The sequence below is a fragment of the Nannospalax galili genome, unplaced genomic scaffold (genome assembly GCF_000622305.1).
Source record: "Nannospalax galili isolate Female #2095 unplaced genomic scaffold, S.galili_v1.0 scaffold1496, whole genome shotgun sequence".
Taxonomy (NCBI): domain Eukaryota; kingdom Metazoa; phylum Chordata; class Mammalia; order Rodentia; family Spalacidae; genus Nannospalax; species Nannospalax galili.
The window spans coordinates 109,670-129,577 of record NW_008337179.1 but is presented as its reverse complement, the minus strand read 5'-3'; the positions used below and the strand labels follow the sequence as shown (position 1 = coordinate 129,577).

The 19,908-nt window shown below is 42.7% G+C and overlaps 1 protein-coding gene across 1 annotated transcript in view; it reads right to left on the bottom strand.

The window, feature by feature from the left end:
* The window catches only part of Trank1 (tetratricopeptide repeat and ankyrin repeat containing 1), an 87,586-nt gene that overhangs the window by 25,142 nt on the left and 42,536 nt on the right, over positions 1–19,908 (bottom strand). The window contains exons 9-15 of the mRNA XM_017797924.1: positions 15,815–16,069; positions 14,348–14,524; positions 10,675–13,548; positions 9,762–9,961; positions 9,340–9,477; positions 4,821–4,964; positions 2,101–2,257 (exon numbers count right to left, since the gene is read on the bottom strand). Coding sequence (XP_017653413.1) covers positions 2,101–2,257; positions 4,821–4,964; positions 9,340–9,477; positions 9,762–9,961; positions 10,675–13,548; positions 14,348–14,524; positions 15,815–16,069 — 3,945 coding nt within the window. The remainder of the gene's footprint in view (positions 1–2,100; positions 2,258–4,820; positions 4,965–9,339; positions 9,478–9,761; positions 9,962–10,674; positions 13,549–14,347; positions 14,525–15,814; positions 16,070–19,908) is intronic.

Here is a 19,908-nt window from a genome sequence, read left to right as displayed (position 1 = left end):
AAGAGCCCCTCTCTTCCAAAATCACTCTTACTATGTCACCCACACTGTTTTGTTTCCTTCCAGAGTTTTATGTTATGTTAATTGTGAGTAAATACATGTGTAAATAAAACTGAAATACAAGTCAGAAAAATAAAATTTAAGAACTTCAAAAAAAAGAAAAGAAAATTACCATTCTAGGCCTTTAAGCTGAGGAGGTAAAGGCCAACGGACAGAAAGTCAGGCCTGAGGATGGTTAAGTGACTACTCAGATGGAAAGACCCTGGAGAAAATGGGTTCTTAACCTTTTTTGGGGGGGGGGTCTTTTTCTGTGAAAGGGTCTCCCTGTAGCCTCAGCTAGCCTGGAACTCACTATGTAGACCAGGCTGGCCTCAATCTCCAGAGATACGGCCTGCCTTTGCCTCCTGAGTGCTAAAATTAAAGCTGTGCACCACCAAATCCCACCTGCAAACAGGTTTTTAATTTTAAGCCTTCAACTTTTCTCATCACACCACAACAGTGAAGTCCTAGGAATAGAATATCAAATCCTGGTCCCCAACTGAGCCATCAGCAATAACCAAATAGCTTCCATAAGACCAGCTGAGAAATACTTAGGAAACCAGCAAGAGTCTTTGCAGCAGCTCCCTGCTTTTTCCCTTACCCTTAGAGAAATTAACTGCAGCCTAGAGGAACCAACTCATTAACTAGCCCTCAAGAAAGACGGCAGTCTTCTTCTAGATGGAGGGAAGGTTATTTTTCTCTTCCTTCTCTTACCCAGAGAGCTTCATTTTTTAATTAGCCAGTCTTTGTAAATTATGAAAATAATACGTGATAATGATTTTGGTAAACCCTGTGAACAGCACAGAGGGCACAAAGGTAAGAAGGAGATACTGTCTACATCTGCCCAAAACTACATGCTCACCAGTCCTGTACCAGAGATACGCATTATAAAGTCTGTGTCAGAAATAATAGGTGTACATATGTGCACTTTTTCCACATGATCCTCCATGGAACCCTCTATTCCCTATAATCAAGTGCTGAGTAGCTTGACTCAGCTTAACTGTCTGATGACTCCTTTACGACCTGAATTCTTGGTCCTTGTTTTGTGATACTCAAGAAACAGAGTCAGACAATTCATTCTCTCTCACCGTCTGAACTCTCAAACCCATTTCTTAATATATCACCACAGGCAATGAATTAGGCTGGATAGTTAAAGACATGCAAGCAGGTGTTTGTATGCATATACATGTACATATACACATGCAAACATTCTATTCTGCTATATGCTGATAGACATAGTTTATACAGTTCTATATTATAAAGTTCTTTTAAAGTTGGGTCATTTTACATTGTTTTGTATCTTGCTCGTTTTCATCTAATACATCTTGAGCATCTTTTCATATCAGTAAATAGAAATCCATCTTTTTAATGGTTTACACGGTACTTCATTAAAAGAAAAATCTTTTCCCATATTGGATGCTTAGGCTGTTTTCATTCTCTTATAATTATGAACAGGGCCATGTGATCTTTATTTTGATAGACAATTACAATTAGCTACTCAAAAGTCACGGCAACTTGTATTAATCAACGTGGCCCATTTCCTATAACCTTTATCCAAAACACTCATTTTTTTTTTTTTCGAGACAGGGTCTTACTATATAACCTTGGCTGACCCAGAACTTGCTATGTAGACCAGGTTAACATAGAACTCACAGAGAGTTACCTGCCTCTGCCTCCCAAGTGTTTGGATTAAAGGCATGTGCCACCTTACTTAGCCTTAAAACACTCGTTTTTAAAGGGCAAATAAAAGATGTTCCCCAAAGGAGCTAACCTTCCCAAATCCATTGCAATCACTCTTTAGAAACATACGAACATAAATGAGTCAAAATGCTGTTTCTGAAAGATCATGGGGAGAAAAGAAAAAAAAAATTTTTTAACTACACCATAGGCTGGAAGTGTATCTCAGTGGTAGAGCACATGCCTCACATACCTAAACTCCTTAGTTAATCTTCAGCACTATGAAACCGGAAACAAAAGACTATACTCTCTTCTCTCCCTGACCATCAGAACAGTTGAGAGACACATATTTCCTCCAACAGTAAGAATGTTTCAGTGAGATCTTACCTTTATTTTCATCTGTCTTCACAACTTGGACAAAATTTCTCCTAATGAAATATTTGAAAGCAGGAGCCCGTTTCTCTAAGTTTTCATCAAAGATCCAGAGGTTGACCCGAGCTCGTGTGATGGCAGTGTACAGCTGTTTCAGCTCTCCATTGAGGAGCTTGGAGGGGTGAGGACAAAAATGATGAGCCTTTTGTCTCCAGTGACAATGCAAATATGCTTTAAGGGGCTTACTCTGATTTTGGAAAAATATAAAAACTAAGCTTAAATTACTTTTATTTATTATTACCATGTATGCATGTGCATAGTATGGGGAGGGCAGGCATGTACAGGTCACAGGTCAATTTTGTGAAATAAATGCTCCTTCTTTCCATATATAGGTTCTGGGAATCAAACTCAGGGTAGTCAGGCTTACATGACAACTGCCTTTACTCACTGAGTTACTGAGCCATCTTACCAGCCCACAAAAAACTAGAGGTGAGAGAGATGGCTTAGCAGTGAAAGGTGCTTTTGCTCTTGCAGAGGACCAGGATTCAATTCCCAGCGCCCATATTAGGTGGCTCACAACCACCTGTAACTCCAGCTCCAGGGGCTCCAACACCTCCATGGTTACCCGACACACATACACAGATACACATACAGACACAAAAAAAATTTAAGATAAATTTTTTTGTTTCGTCACTGTCTGTGAGACTGCCCTATTTCACTTAACATGACGATTTCCTGCCATCCATTTTCCTAACAAACAACATAATTTTGTTCTTTTTATGGCCAAATAAAACATCTATTTTATACACACACACACCACATTGACAAACCTATTTCATATTAAATATTTGCTTCTTTTTTGTTGTTTTTTCCTTTGTTGTTTTGTGAGACTGGGTCTCCCTGTAGCCCCAGCTGGCCTGGAACTCAATGGACACCTCTTTCCTGGAAGGTTGGTATTACAATTAGTAGAGTTCACAGCAGCCTGCATACTACCATTTGGCCCGGCCCCCATGATAGCCAGTCAGCAGAGAAGGAAATCTTCTCGCCCAGATCCAGCTTGATTTCTCTAAATCTTACTTAGAAGGGATGAGGTATCTACAGCAGTACGGTCTTATCAACTAGTTCTGGTGGTAATGAAAAGGAGTGGTAGGAGTCAGTATTGTTTAGAGGGACTCTGGGGCCTCTCTGACTACTCCTAAAGAGGCGTCTCACACTTAGCACTGATGTTAATGCAAAGACCGGTGCCCACATAAGATGCTGAGAATAAAGCATGGCTAAAGACTCAGCCCTAGACAAGACAGGTGCACCACTCCCATAAGGCTCAGGGAACAGAAAGAGCTAGAGGATGGGGCCAGGGGCTGCAAAATGCCATCTTCTAAAGCAGGACAAGGATATAGCAACCACAAACTCACAGCAGTTGTGTATACTAGCACTGGGTCCACAGAAGTCAGGCCCTCCTAACAGTCAAATTCTAGGAGACCGGGATATCCAGTTGTGCACCCACTAGTGAGATTGCCAGACCCTGATGGTTATTCCAAACTCAGGATAACACAGACAGCCCTGATTAAATGCTGTGAACACTAAACAAACCAAAACTAGTAAACAGAGGAAGGAGATATTGGGGGTGGAGGGATTAGCAGAGGTGGGAGGGAAATGAGAGAGGGAGAGAGCAGCCAAATGCATAGTGTACATGTAGAAAATTGTGAAAGAGGGTCTGGAGAGACAGCTCAGTGATTAAGAGTACTGGCTGCTCTTGTGGAGGACCCAGGTTCAGTTCCCAGCACCCACATGGAAGCTAACAACTTTCCATAAGTGCAGTTCCAGGGGATCCAAAACCCTCTTCTGACCTCCGTGGGCACTGCATGACACGGGTACACTTACATACATGCAGGCAATACACTCATACACATGAAAAAAATAAAATAACGGAAAATGTCATGAGGCACCTCTCTCGCCATTTTGTGCAGCTGTCGGGAAGTCACAGGATCTATATTTGAGTGTGGACTTTCCAGGGCAGCTGTAAAAGTAGGGGTGGCACCCACTCTTCTGTAAATAACGCCCCACCCTATGCTCTGTTAGCAAGCCCAATAAACTAGTTAGGATATAAAATAAAATTTAAAATAATAAAATAATAAAATAAAATAGGGGCTGGAGAGATGGTTCAGCGGTTAAGAACACTGGATGTTCTTGCTGTTGAACTCACAGAGATCTGCCTGCCTCTGCCTCCTCAGTGCTGGGATTAAAAAGGCATGTGCCACCACGCCTGGCAAGATAAAAATTTTTAATTAAATTTTGAAGTACTGAGAGCTTTGAACAGACACTAGGATCTCAAAATTGTTATGGTTTGCCTTTTTTTCCATTCACCACCTCTCGCTCTCCCACTTCCACTTTTTAAAAATTCAAACAGTCAGGGGCTGGAGAGATGGCTCAGCTGTTAAGAACATTGACTGTTCTTGCAGAAGACCCAGGTTCGAATCCCAGCACCCACATGGCAGCTAACAACTGTCCATAACTCCAGTTCCAGGAGATCCGATAACCTCTTCTGTCCTCTGCGGGCACTGCACGACATGGGTGCACTTACCTACATGCAGGCAATACATGAATACACAAAAAATAAAAATAATAAAAAGGAAGACCAGCCAGGTGAAAAGCCCTACTTTTCATCTCATTTCTCTCCAAGCCTTACTTGCTGGTTCAGTGTTAGATCAATAGGTAGACAAACAGCAAAGATTCACCTTGTACATTTCTGGGTTCACCATAAGGGACCGAGCCTGAGAAGAGCTGGGTTTCTTCAAGGGTACTTCAATCAGTGGCCAGTTTTCCTCTCTGGAGTCAGATGAAGGTATGAATGAGGAAATAATCTTCCATTCCTTGTAAGCCTGGACAACAACAACAGCAAGTTAAGGAACAGCATAATTTACTTTTGAGTGCTTCCCAGGCTTCATGGAGAACTGAACCCCACCCAGAGGTAAAGCCTTCAACATAGGCTATATGGAGGAGTGCATCCTGTGGTCTCAGAAGAGATGGAAGGAAGCAAAGGCTGCATGGGCAAGGGTCAAAGAAACTAGCATGAAAATTTTCCAGACTCTTGGCTAAAATGGTTTGAGAAGCCAGACACATGTGCCCACTATAGGGAAGAATGCTAAGGGCCCATGGTGCTCTGCTAATTGACAGAATATCTACAAACAGTATGAACAGGGGACTCCTCGTCCCTTCTCACAATGTGTAGTAAAGAAATGCCACATAGGGACAACAGTCATGAAACATGTGACAGAACTATCTAAACTATTCAGCTAAGAGTGGAAGAAAACTAAGATGCTATGAGCTACATAATGTAAGGTAGTCTCTAAAATCAGACAAGGCACATTAGTAACTCATTCCTTCCATTTGTTAACTATCTTACCTTGGACACAATGTTCTTAATAGTGGATAATAGAAGCATTCAAATTTGTTGGGGAAAGCAAAGAAGATAATCAATTCTGAGTGTAATACAATGCTTACTTTTGACCCATTTTTTAAACTTTACCCAAACCCCAAAGTGGAAGTGATTGCACAGAATAGGGGCTGGCACTTTTTCCCTAAAGAATCATATTTGCATGTACCTGGACTCTCTTAGAACTGATCAACCTGCTACAGTGCTAAAGCACAGATAACATGTAATAGAATAGATAATATGTAATACATATGTATCAATAAAACTATCTGTGGACACCTGAGTTTCATATAATTTCCATGTGCCAGAGTATTCTCTTTTGAATATTTTCCTAATTATTCAAAAATGTAAAATCCATTCTTAGTCCACAGGATGTACAAAACAGGTAGTGGGATGGAAGTGGTCTCAGTAGGCTGTGGTTTTAGACCCCAGCAAGGCTGAAATGCCCAGGTTCCATGTGGTACCAAAAACCAAAATTCCTAGATGTCTCAGACTTCATACTTTACTGTTGCTAGCCTTTTTAAAAAATAAAATCTACTTGCCCTCTTTGTCATTTTCAAGGATGCCAAAAACACGAAGTGGATTAATAAATTAAGTTAAATTTCTAAAACATTATTGATTTAACTGGAGTGGTCATGTTACTATAATAATGAATTACAGAGTTAATCACCATGTTCTGAAAGGTGATGTTAACTATAAGTGAAATCATTTAAACAGTGAAAACCTCAGAAAAAATCTTTAGGACATATTTAGGACTATCTTCTTTGCAAAGCTAGTTAGCAAGCAGACAAGAGAATCCAGTGCTGGACAGTCAAGAGTACCCTCCTGGCAGACAAGGAGGTGTGGGATGGCTGACCATGAACAGGCCAGGGAAACACAATGCATTTGAGAACTGCTGGGAAAGAAGCAAAAGCTGCTCAGTTGGTTCAGGGGTGACCTGTTTTTAGGAAGCAAGCACATTTTATTTTCAAGATGGAGACACTCAACAGGGGTATGTGTATTTGTACCAAGGATAACAGGCTTACAGCACCTGTGGCAATAAAAGGAGCAGCATAGAAATCCTCCAGCTTCTTCTCTTGGAATCAATAATTGTGAGGGAAAGGCTTCGATTCTACTAGGAAGTTGACCACAAAACTTACAATTTTCAAAGTCCTTCCCAACCCATTCACACATGAGTGTAAAAGAAAGAATGTTCCCTGAGACAGAGAGTAAATAATAATCACCCTTGTAAATTCCAAAGGATAGTTTAGGGGTGACAGGGAGAATAATTTCCTCTGCCCAAAGATGAAGAAGCATCCTGTAAGAGTTGAGTGTGACCACCCCTCAGCTGTCTCCACACTCAGAAGACAACCTGGTGATCATGTAGTTGAATAGGCAAAATAACCCTAGAATGAAGAATCACAGAGACACCAAGGACCTTCCCTCCACCCATGTCCATGCATTCCCCAGCCCCAGGTGCTAGGTGCTCCAATGCAGTGCCTGTCTGGGACTCTTAACAGGGAGGAAGACAGAAGCTCTCCACAGTCCCCCATGTCAAATAGCAATCATTGTTCAACAACTTTCACCCTATCACCCCAAAAGAACCCTGAATTCCAGACCATGGAGGGTGGAGATAGGTTTGATCCGTCCTACATCTCCTTTAACTAAAGTATTCCCTCTCAGTCACCTGAAGACTCTTTCTGGTCTGGAGATTGTAAGTGATAAATTGAGGGTATACTTCATGCCAGGAAATGCACAATTGCATTACAACTGGAAAGCAGCACACCAAAGCTTTTTAGAAGTCTCATTATGTACACAGGATAAAGCAAATATCACCAAAAAGCTCAGTTTGAATGTTCATTACTTTTGTTTTTCTGAATTTCATGCAATTCGCTGAGTCCTGAGTGGGAGGACAGGGAGAAGCCTGTGCCATTTCCGAGATCAGGTACAAAAGAGCAGAGGTCCCCACATACATCTATAAAACAGAGCCCTTTGAGCTCATCGCTGGCATGTACATACAAATGGTGCTTAATAAAGGACAGGAACAACAAAGTCTTACCCCTTTCTCTTTCAGGAGAGCCTCAGTCCAACCATGACCAGTGGATGTGTTATTAGGAAAAAAAGTTAGACTTCAGAGATGAAAAATGGTAGCAGGGTTAATGAGTATGCATTGGATTTATTAACAAACTCTAACAGAGGGACTGCACATAAGGATGGCAATGGTATGCTTATTTTGAAAGATTCTGGAAGCCGATTCACATGTGAAACTTTTAAAGGAAGGGAGTACAATGGAAATATATAGAGAACTCAGAACATCTGAATTTGTCTTCATAGTCTACCACCAATATTACAACTACGGGCAATTCGCTTAACCTTGGTTTTATCTACAGAATGAAAATAACAAAAATACTTATGACCTCAAAGTGTTGGTGGAATGAAACATTTCATTTGAAAATAAACTGCAAACACCCATAGCAGTATTAAGCATAGATATTATTAAGTCAACTATAACATTTTAAAATGATCAGAAAAGGGGCTGGAAAAATGGCTCAACAGGTAAAAACACTTGCTGTTCTTCCAAAGGACCTGGGTTTGGTCCCAGCACCCACATGGTGGCCAACAACTGTCTATAATTCAAGTTCCAGGGGATCTGATGACCTCTTCTGGCCCTCATGGGCACTGCATGCACATGGTGCACTTATATACATACATGCAGGCAAAACACACACACATAAAATATATTTTTAAATGACCAGAAAAAAATGTGAGGATTCTATTTTGAAGATCAGCTCTGGGGCAGGGTTTTGTTTGTTTGTGTGTGTGTGTGTGTGTGTGTGTGTGTGTGTGTGTGTGTAAAACAGGGTCTTCATCATATAGGCCTGGCTGATCTGGAACTTGCTATGTAGTCCAGGCTAGCTTTGAACTCAAAGAGATCCACCTGCCTCTGCCACCCAAGTGTGCTGGGATTCAAGGCATTCACCACCATACTTAGTCTTCTGGGGTAGATTTTAAAGTATCAAATCCAACAATGCTCCAACTTAAGTATAAAAACAACCACTTCAAGCATGTAATAGGAAATCTGCAAAAGGCACTGGAACACAGTCCTCTGAGTGCCCAAAGAAGACCCCATAGCAGCCATCCTGGGCCCTACCAAAAGAGAGTGTTAGCAAATGGAAACCAGTAGCTAGAAACCCTAGGACAATGATCCTGAATTAGTGGTTCTATTAACAGTCACAAAGACTCAGGAGACATGTCAATGGCTGACAGAGGTCACTGGGGGTTAATCCAGGGACTATGGCATCCATGGTCTACATGGAAGTAGCCAAAGCAGTGGTAGTGAAGCATGCCAAAGGGAGCTTAACACAGAGTGACTGTTCTTGTCTCCTACATTACCTGGTCTAGTAGATGAGAAGCAAGCTTCATTTGTCTTCCTGGATTTGGCTTGCTATGAACTGACCTTGCCCAGTTCTGTTCTCCTAGAATAGACATTGCTAATCTTGCCTTCATTTGTAAGGCTCTCCTTAGAGCTTGCTCCAACTTAGCCATCCCCGGGAGCCAATGATAACAGTAGCTAATGAAAACTGGTTTGAATACTGGCCACTCAGAAAACAAGAATACAAGAAATCCAGGGACATGCACAGGGAGAACTAGTCCATAACATTCTGTGGATCAATCCACAGCCATTATAAACATCCCTACACTAAATGGAAAAGGCTCTAAAACACACAAGGGTATCTGTACCTGTGACAAACTCTTACCCTCAGCTTCAAATTGTTTTCCCAGAGTGGAAGCTCAGCTCAGATATAGACCTGGATTGTGTGAAAAAAATCAGTATGACATACCTCAGAATCGGTAAAAAAGTTGTAAAGGAGGACATCATCAAATTCCAATCCTTTTGCCTCGTAAACTGTTAGCACAAGTGCTAACCCCAACTCTTCCGGAATTTTCTCTTTTGCCATTTCATTGGCAACAAGAATCACCTAAAGTAAAACAGACCAAAACAATATCAAATTCTACAAAGAAAAACCAAGTAAAGCTCCACCTGTCTCCATGAGAAACAAGTGATGCCTTTAACAAGAAATGGCCCCAGTAGACTCAGTCAGCCAGGATTGGGGAAATGGTACTAGTCACTCACCTATCTCAAACACACAGAAATTCTGGACCAAGAGCTATTGAATTCTACCTTGCACAAAAATTCATTTTCATCATTTTTGCAATTTCAAAGTGACTTTCATTTCAAAACATACAATCACAAGAAGCTTACCTGGTGGGCACCGAATTCGATGGGCTGGGTTTTCCTTTTGTTCCCTCGCAGCAAAATTGCCAAGTCGCTTACACTGCAAGAGTCCAAGAGAGTTGGCTTGGGACCATCAAAAAGACCAGAATCTCTTGGAAGGCGATCAAAGGATTCTGGGAAATAGAACTGAAGTAAGTCCACCACTCCAGATGCAAGATTGAGGATTCCTAGGACAAAACAGAAAGAACAAGTCAGATACTTCATAGTGCCACTGAGTTTTTTGGTTATTTGAGGTGGGTTTTTTGGGGGGGAGGGGGAGGTTGTCATAGGATTGGCTCTGGCAGTATGCATCATTACAAACTTATGTCCAGTTCCCACTTCGTTATCATTTTGGCCCTGACTCATATCACTCTGGGTGTTGTGGATGAAGGTAGAAATGTGTTTCTGTACTAAAAGGGTTTATGGGACCTCAGTTCCAGCTTACTGTTGCAACTGAAAGACTGCCTCCTAAAGAACTGAAGGCAGGCATGTATCTATACAACTACAGTTGGTGAATATTCATATGAGGCTGGTATAGAATACAGTAAGAACACAAGAATCACTGTCTCCTTCTTGTCTACCCAAAATTTCTGTCTGCTTAAAGAACCCCAAGCCAGACAACTGGCACCACTTCACAGGAGATTTAACCAAAGTTTTTCAAAGCTCTTTAAACATTCCTACGAAATGTTTTCAGGACATGGAAGCTCCCTAAAGACACAGTTATTTACAGGTTCACATGTATCCAACCACATCTTCAATTATCAACTTTCAAATGATCGGTAGCAGAAATCCTAAGATTTCTTTTCATGAGCATGTTCAAATTATGACTGTTCTGCTACAAAAGTGCCCAAGGTCAGTGTTCCAGTACCTCCCTAGCAGGCAACCCCAAGGCCTGACTTACCTGAGTGAGATCTGTAGTTCTGGTACAGCTGGTGGATCTTCTTGGGCTTCCGGACAGCACATTGTTTGTCTACTGTATTTCTGCTGGCATAGTGGAACAGAGAGAGCAGATCGCTGAAGCGGAAGGCCACACCCTTCATGATGCTTTGAGCTGTATCTCCAGTGAGGAACATGGCATTGGGATCATTGATGCACTTCATCAGCAGTGCCAACTCAGCTTGAGTGAAGTCCTGAATCTCATCACCATAGAGCTCATGGATGGACCAGGGGAGTACCCTGAGCTTCGACAGCCTCCAAGACAGGTTGTATAGAACATCCTCTTCATCAAAATAGCCTTTCTGGGACCTGATCTGCTGATACAGACAGAACAGGCTGTAGATCTCGCTCCTGTCTTCCTTGAAATTGGGGGATCGCTTTCTCCCTAATTTCTTATAGGCTTCCTCAGTGAGTCTCCCATGGGGACAACTAAGAGCCTCAAAAGAACCCTTCAGAAAAGATTTTATTTCTTTCCAAATCAATGCTGGGTTATAGGAAGTTTTCCCTTTTATCATTTTGGGCCATATCTCATTGGTGAACACCTCAAATGTCACATATATCCGGGGGTCGTTGTCACCTGCATGTGTTTCTTCAGCCTTATCCTCCTCGATATAGTTCCCGTCTGCCTCAATCTCTTCCTCATCTTCTTCGCAGTTGGGGATGGTAAACTCTTCCTGTGTGGACCATCCTACAATGGTTCTTTTCAAGCTCCCATCTTCATTTCTCAGAAAAAATGGTTTTGGTAGAGAGGCATCAAGCAGGAGAAGCAGCTGTTTGGAAGTGACAAACAGAGGAAAGTTCTCATCCCTCAGGTCCTGGAGTTTATGGACACTAGGATCAAGTGGTTTGTAGTGACTTGTGGCCTTTGTAGACTTGGAGAGCTCAATAAAATTCCTTTGCACCTCCTGGCATAGGACATGGTTCTTGGTCACGAAGATCTGGTGCAGATGCTCCAGCTGGTGGGGGTGTTCTGGCACATGTTCTTCTGCCATTTGGCTGTCCCCTGGCTCCATCATGGCTCCCCCTGCACAGGCTTCACTTTCTTGCTCCTCATCTATGCCATCTACTGTTTCCACTTTGATGTAAACTTCCTCTTCCTCATCTTCTTCTTCCTCCCTACCTGGACCTTCTTTTCCAGGTACTACTTCTAACCTTCGCTTTGGCAAGATCTGTTTGGACAGCAATGGGCTTCCTGCCTGCTCAGCTTTCTCCCAGTAGACATGGAATTTCTTCCAAAGCCTGTACAAGCAGCAGGTTGTCTTCCCAGTGCCGCTCCGCCCAATGAGAATGATGGGCTCCAGTGGCCTGGGGTTGAGGTCGATCACTGCATACTCAAGCTCACCCACTCGAAAGGGATACTCCACGGTTGCTGTCATGTCATTGAGGATGTTCAAGGCCATGTTGGTACTGAAGCTGTGGAACTTCATGATGTTATACTCTGTCTCCACAGCACTGGCTGGAGGAAAGTACTCGGGATCCACCTGCTCTCTGCTCTTCTCAGCCTCTGTGTCTTCCACATAGCAGCGGGGTATTCGCTTTTGGATTTTCATGTTAGCTGATACTTGGCCTTTGTTGATACCCTTCAGCTTCTTGCGAAGGACACAGGATAAGCCACGTGTGTAGGCACTGCAGATGGCCATGATGGAATCTGACAGCTTGCAGTGATCTAAGACAATGTCCCAGATGCGGATAATTTCCGTGTAGACCCGCCCTGATTTTTCCAGGGAGTATGCATTCCGCTCGGTAGCCATTATTTTCTCTGAGTTCTCACTGCACCTAGCAGAGAAGTCAATGGCGAGCTCCCACAGCATCCTGGCACCTTTATCCAGCTTTGCTTCAAAGAGCTGGATGTTTCCTTTTGAGTGCTTCAGCCGCTTCTGCAGGCCCTGGGTCCACTCACCATTCCCCAGCTGCTGTATGGCAAGGATTATTTTCTTCTTTATGACTTTGGTCATTACCTTACTAGACAGCTTCTTCAACATCTCTGAAGTGCATTCAATCTCCCAAGTCATATTATCAAAGTCCTGGAGGCAGGCCTCAATCTCCTGCATGGTCCAGTTGTCCTGATTATCACTGCCCACTCCCCCTCTGTTACCAGCAGGAACAAGCTGTGAGGCCCCAGAGCCTGCCTGAGCATTCCCTTCCTCAGTCTCTGGGGTAGCAGAGTTGCGTCCCCTACAGCCAGGGTCCCCCACACTCTGGATTGGCTGGAGTTTATCTTTCTTTCCTTCTGTTCCAGCTGCTGCCTTGAGAAGACCTCGCTGAGGATAGACCTCTGAGAGGGACATATCCAACTCAACCTTCTGGATCAGAACTATGATGTCCTGTACAAGGCGGTCTCTCAGTGAACGTGTCCTGATGGCTTCAGGCTCCTGCCTGGTCACATGGGCATCAGGGAGAATGTCTGTGTCCCCTTTGGAAAGGGGGCAGGTAGTGTCACCACACGGCAGTGTCTTGAAGGAACCCTGGGACTTGAGCTGAGATGTATGACCAGAGACAGAAGACTTTGACATCTTTCCCAGGTGGGCAGCAGAGTCTTGCCGGTTCTTCCTCCTGTTCTCTGTCAGGGCTTTGTTCCAGGCCAAAAGCAGAGCATCATTTTTCTTAATCCGGTGCCGCACATCTTTGCCCTCTTTGTTCTTCAGGTTGAAGTTGATGTCAAATTTCACCAGCAGGTCTATCAGCTTCTTAGTACGCTTTAGCATGCCCTTCTGGAAGAGGAGGTGCATCAGTGTATTCCCATTACTGTCTTGGACATTAGGATTAAGATAGTAAAATTCAGCAGGGTCAGACCAAAATAAAGCCAACAGGTGGCTGAGGAAGTTAAAGCCAATGTCAGCTGAAAGACAAAAACAAAATCCTGTGAGTGCAAAGCCATTCCTCTCAGGGGGCAGAAGATTCGGGATTGAGTGCCAGTCTGAGGCGTCGTACAACACTGACCACATCCAAGGATGGAGGTCATTAAATAATCCAGTGTTCTCAACAAGATGATCCACTCATGGGAAATCTGGCAATGTTTAGAGGCAGTGTGGTTGTCATAGTCAGGAGGGTATACTGGCAGGTAGAAAACAGAGGCCATGCCCAAGAGAGCCTCTGCCAATAAGAATTACCAGCCCAGATGTATCTCCTAAAATAAATCAGTGATATTCTAACAAGATCCTTTATGTCAGGATTCTTGAAAAGGATGCACATACATGGAAAGTGCATGTCAGCCACTGATAGACAACTTTGGAATTTAAAAATCCTGCACTATACTCTGATCATTCACCATGATGGTCACTTATTCCCATCATGTTATGGGTGAGAGACCAGGTGATGTGGGCAGGCCTGGCCAGGAAGTGGGCCTTTTTCAGATTGCTTTTTCCCAAATGAAAAGATTTTTTTTAAGCATAGCATCAATTCAAGCCAGGCACAGTGGCATACGCCTTTGATCCCAGCACTCAAGAGGCAGAGGTAGCAGATCTCTGTGAGTTCAAGGCCAGCCTAAATAGTGAGTTCCAGGACAGCTGGGGCTACAGGGAGACCCTGTCTCAAAAAGAAAAAAAAAAAAGAAAAAAGAAAGAAAGAAAAAAGTATAGCATCAATTCAGATATTCAGCTTCCTCCCCCAGGGAAAACTGATTGAAAAAGAGTGCTTACCATTGATGTCCAGAAATATGTGGAGTGCTGCATGCAAAGGAGTGTCACCTTGCATGAATGAAACGCCACGGGGGTCTGCACCCTTGGTCAGGAGAAGAAAAGCCAACTCAAAGTCTTTGTGTCTCAGGCACATGAGAAGTGGTCTATTCTGGCTCTCCTGGAGACCCTCAGGCCGTGCTGGGGGAGAGGCAGAGGCAGAAGAGAGGGATCAAGAGCCCCATTGCGCTAACTTGACTTCCAAAATGTTCCCTCACCACCTCCCTTTCTGGGAAGTGTCCTCCTCTGTCTTTTCTCTAGTCCCACCACAGGACCATATTTCCTATCATGCATTACCCTGGAGGACAGAGCTTAATAACAAGAGAAACCTTAATGCTGTCTAACACCATACATATGTCTAACAAAATCAGGGGTCAGGACTTGAGTGAACTTCCTAACTCTTTGCTTCTACCCATCCTGACACACCTCCTCCCACAACCTTACCTTCTGAGCTCAGTCTATAGTTCCCTCTGAACTGCAGCCTCTATAACCTCCACCTGGAGGCAGCCTATCCCTGTAAATCGCAGCCCTTCTGTACATGGTCCTGGAGATGTGTTAGCTAAATCAAAGAATAAAACAGGAATTCCACTATGGCAGTAATTTCTGAGGAAGCATCACATACAAGGAAGGAACTTGAAGAAATAACATGTGAAAGACACTCCATCTCCCTGTGCACAGAGCCAATGCCTAAAAGCCACACTGTATGTGGCACTTTGAAAGCTGAGGCCAGTGTGTTATTGCTCTTTATGAAAGGCACTTACTCTTACATAGCAAAGAAAGTAGAAAACCACACAGGTACTCTTCCAAAGGCTTGTACATGCGATCTCATTTAATACTCAATTTTGTAAATGATATAAAAGCATGAACAGTATGCTCAAGGCCACACAGTAGAGCATGAATTGGTGTGTGAGGACTAGGGGTAGAAGGAGTTTGGTGTTTCTGAACTATTTTATCCAGTCTAGCAAGATGTCTTGCACATTCCAGACATGCAGCCAGCCACATGTGATTGCTGTGACTGGAGTATCCATGTTTCTACCCACAAACTAATCCACTGATTAGGAAAGAATGCCAGATGAGTTGACAAAGGGCCATATGATGTATCTAGGGCATAAAAAAGTTTAGCCAAGGCCAGGTGGAGCTGACCACTGTGGCTGAGCCAGAGCTAAGGGCCTTCCACACACTTAGTACTTCCTACACAAGAGAAAAAGAGAACAGAGCTAACTGGAATTCAGTGCAGTGTTCCTCAAGGCAACTGGATTATGGAATCAAGCATTCCTTAATTCCCTCAGTGTTTCAAAGCAAGAAGGCATAGGAAAGAGGAGGACTCAAAATCTGATGGTTTCTCCAAAGGAAGGAACAGCCGGGCTGTGGTCTGGACTCTGTCTAGATAACTCATAGAGCCCGCGTCCCATTTTGTCCAAGCACCCTCACCTCCACTATCAATCAGGCGGCCCAGCAGTTGGGTCTTCCTCTGGTCCCAAGTGCTGAGATGTGGGATGACGGTACAGATGTCCAGGTCTGAGAGGTCGCAGTTTTTGATGAGGCAGTTTCTGAGGTGTGGCTGCCCATTGACTTTGCGGGTGAGCAGCAGAAGCACCTCAGGCCACTTCTGTCTCTCCAGTAAGAACTTGATGAAGGTGCTGGCACAGTCTCGGTTAATGCCACAGACCAAGCCACGAGGAATTTCTTCAAAAACAAGAATAAACTACACTTCAAATCTCGCTTATATGATTTCTCCCTCTCCCAACTCAAATCCAACACATAATTAGATTGGATTACAAATCAGAACTTTTAAGCATTGTGAAAGTTTTATAAACAAATAATAGTTACTTTGGGTAAGTTACTTAACCACTAATAACATCAGAGTAAACACTGACTCATAAGTTCCTGGGGGGAGATAAAAATGTCCTATGGAGAGGACAGAGCCCAGTCCATAGACAAGAATTAAGGTGTGTCTGAAGGCAGAATACTTGGTTCAGGGCAAATACCTGAGTTAGGCAAAAGTCAGCCTTAAATTTTTCACAAAATTTAGAGTAAGCCTTGTTAAGAAACACTGAAATGCAAGGAGATATGAGAGAATAACTGAAAAGCCAAGAAGAGTTAGAAATGCTACAGGGGATAGTTAAGGCCTCAGTTCCATTATACCATTATGTATAAGCATTTCTATCTGACCTTTGTTGTCTAGAGACAAAATAAGGGTTATCCTCTTTCATGATACTATGGAATCTTAAGGATAGGAAGCTTTTCAAAGAGATCCTCAGTAAGGAGGATTTTATTTTACTAAGTAAAAATATTGGATGAGGACAACGAGACGGTCAGTGGGTAAACGTATTTGCTATCAAACCTGACAAGCTGAGTTCCACATAGTGGAAGGAGAGAAATGACTCCCTTAAGGTGTCCTCTGACCTCCATATGTACACTGTGGCACACACACACCCTCCCCAGTAAGTAAGTATATGAAAAAAATTTTAATATATATATATAGGATGCTAGTTGGTTTTTAATTCATTCCTTCTTTTCTTATTCTTTTCCCTGCCTCCCTCCCTTCGTGGTACTAAGGATGGAACCCAGGGCATTGCATGTTAGGAAAGCACCACTACTGAGCTGTATCCCCAGCCCTTTTTCTTTAAATTTTAGTTTGAGACAGGGTCTCCCTAAGTTACCCAGGTTGACTTTGAACCCACTATGCAGCCTAGGCAGGCCTTTGAACTCAAAATCCTCCTGACTCAAAACCTCCAAGCAGCTGGGCTTACGGGTATGTGCCACTGCTCCTAACTCTGAATTTCAAATAAACAAATTTTTAGTATGCCTCATACAATATTCTGGGATAGTCTTACACTGAAAATATATTGTGTATCTTAGCCGGGCGTGGTGGTACACTCCTTAGTCCCAGCACTTGGGAGGCAGAGGCAGGCAGATCTTTGTGCGTTCAACCAGCCTGGTAATAAACACGGATGATCAAATATGGTTGAATGTGAAAAAAGGATTAGCAGGATATACCCCTATTTTAAGTTGAGGAATGTTTGTATAAGGCACTACTTGGTTCAGAAAGGTGTCATGGTATTTGTGTAGGTTCAGAAACTAGACTTGAGTCCTAGTTCTGGTACCTTCAGAGCTTCCTCAAACTGATGTTTATCTCCTTTGAGTGTCAGTTTCCTTCTTTATAGCACTGGATTAATAATAATTATAATTTTATGAAACTATGGAGTTTGGGTGGAACACTCTGAATTTAGGTGACTGTGCCAAGCAATAGCTAGGAAAGAAATTACAAAGGAGTGTGATAGTGTGGGAGGACATGTAGGCACTATGGAAACATCTAGGAGTTTTGCCTAAATCAGACTTTAGGGTCACAGCAGGTTTTCACAAAGAACTGTAATTTTAAAATGAAACTTGAAAATTGCCAGGTGTGATTCCTTAGTCCTTAGTCCCAGCACTTGGGAGGCAGAGGCAGGCAGATCTTTGTGCGTTCAAGGCCAGCCTGGTCTACATAATGAGTTCCAGGCCAGCTGGGGATACAGGGAGACCGTGTGTGTGTGTTGCGGGGGGGGGGTGTATCTGAAATTCAAATTCTACTGGGCATTCTGCACTGGGTCTGACAAGCTTACCACTGAGAAAGCAGGACAAGAATAAACCACACTCCAAACACTGTTCATATGATCTATCTTTCTCTAACTAGAACAGATGAAGAAATGGAGGATTACATAAATAAGAGTGACTTGATTTTCACTTCCTAGCTCATTTTGTATCTTTTTCCAAATTCTTTAAATGAATATTCATTTTAATAGTTAACATATTCACTTTAAACAAGAGCAATTAAATATAGGCTGGTCTATCATCTTTTATTTAAAACAAGGACCAGAATAAAAGTATAAGAAGCAAACTTTTTGAACAGGTCTTTGCAGCTCTGTCTCTCAGAATCTGCTTGTGAGGTTCCTGGCAGCAGCACACCCTCTGCTGAGGCACAGAGGGGTCCGGCCTGTGTCAGCTAAGCCTACCCTCCTCACTCCACCTACTGCTTCAGCTGATATGGTAGAAAGTGAAGCCCAGGAACTTTTCTAAACTACTGTAGGACAGTTATGAGTCCACAAATCCAAAAATTCTGGACAAGTCAGAGATTAGAGACCTGCGTTTGGTTCCACGAAAAGTCTAGCATGAAGGCTGACCAAAGGACAGGCTGAGTAGAAGATGGGAGACAATGGGTCCCAATTGTGGCATTTCTCAGATACAAGTAAAAAATTATTTCTTTTTTTTTTTTTTACAATTTAAGTCAATTTGAGATCATCTATCACTTCCGATGTAAATAGTCTTAAGTATAACACTCTATAGCCAAGTAAGAACTCAAAGAAGGAGCTGGAGAGATGGCTCAGTACTTAAGAGTACTAGCTGCTCTTGCAGAGGACCTGGGTTCGATTCCTAGCATCCACATAGCGGCTAACAACCCATCTGTAACTTCAGTTCCAGGGGAATCCAATGCCCTCCTCTGACCTCCACTAGCATTGTACAACACGGGTACATGTACATACACAGAGGCAATACACTCATAAAATAAAAATAATAAAATATTTTTAAATGTTAAAAAAAAAAGAAAAAAAAGGAGATATTAGCAGACAGCCTGAGAGTGTGGGTTCCAACCTCCATCTGTGTAGTAGCTGTGATCTCAGCAGACCGCCAGAGAGTGCTTGTTCTAGCCTCCCTCTGGCATAGGGGCTAAGAACTCAGCAGACCAACTGAGAGTCCCAAAATCAGCCCCACTTATGGATTTTCACAAATTTTGGTCTGAGTCCCCACTAGTAGGGATCCAAACCTTAGAAGGAGGCCTGAGTATACCTGACTGGAACCTGACTTAGGCTTCTGTGGGTGCTCCTAAATAGCTAATCTGAAGCCATCAGTTCCCTCGAAATGGAAAGCCAAAACACTATGTCCCCACCAAACTACACCAGTCCTATACAAGCGTTCTACAAGGAGAACCCCCCTAGAGATAACCCATGACACAAAATTAAAGTAACAATCATAAACATAATCAAGGAATTCAATGAATTTAAAGAACACATGAACAAACAAATTAAACAACTAAAAGAAGATAGATATAAACTTCTGAATGACTTCACAAAAGAGATAGAAACACTGTAGAAAACTCAAGCAGAAATGAAGAAGTGAAAAACTCAGTAAGCCAACTTGAAACAACAGGGGATAGCCTCACCTCTAGAATGAATGAAATGGAAAACAGAATATCAACATTGGAGGATAAAGTTGAAGAATTGGACCACTCAAGCAAAGAGTATGGAAAATTAAAAAAAAACACAGGAATGGAATATGCAAGAGATGTGGGACACCATGAAAAGACCAAATCTACGGATCATAGGCATAGAGGAAGGAGAATTTCAGGTTAATGGTATTGACCAGCTCATAAACAGGATTGTAGAAGAGAAATTTCCAGAAATTAAGGAAAGGCATCCCCATACAAATACAGGAAGCACATAGAACACCAAATACACAGGATCAGAAAAGAAACACCCCGCGATATA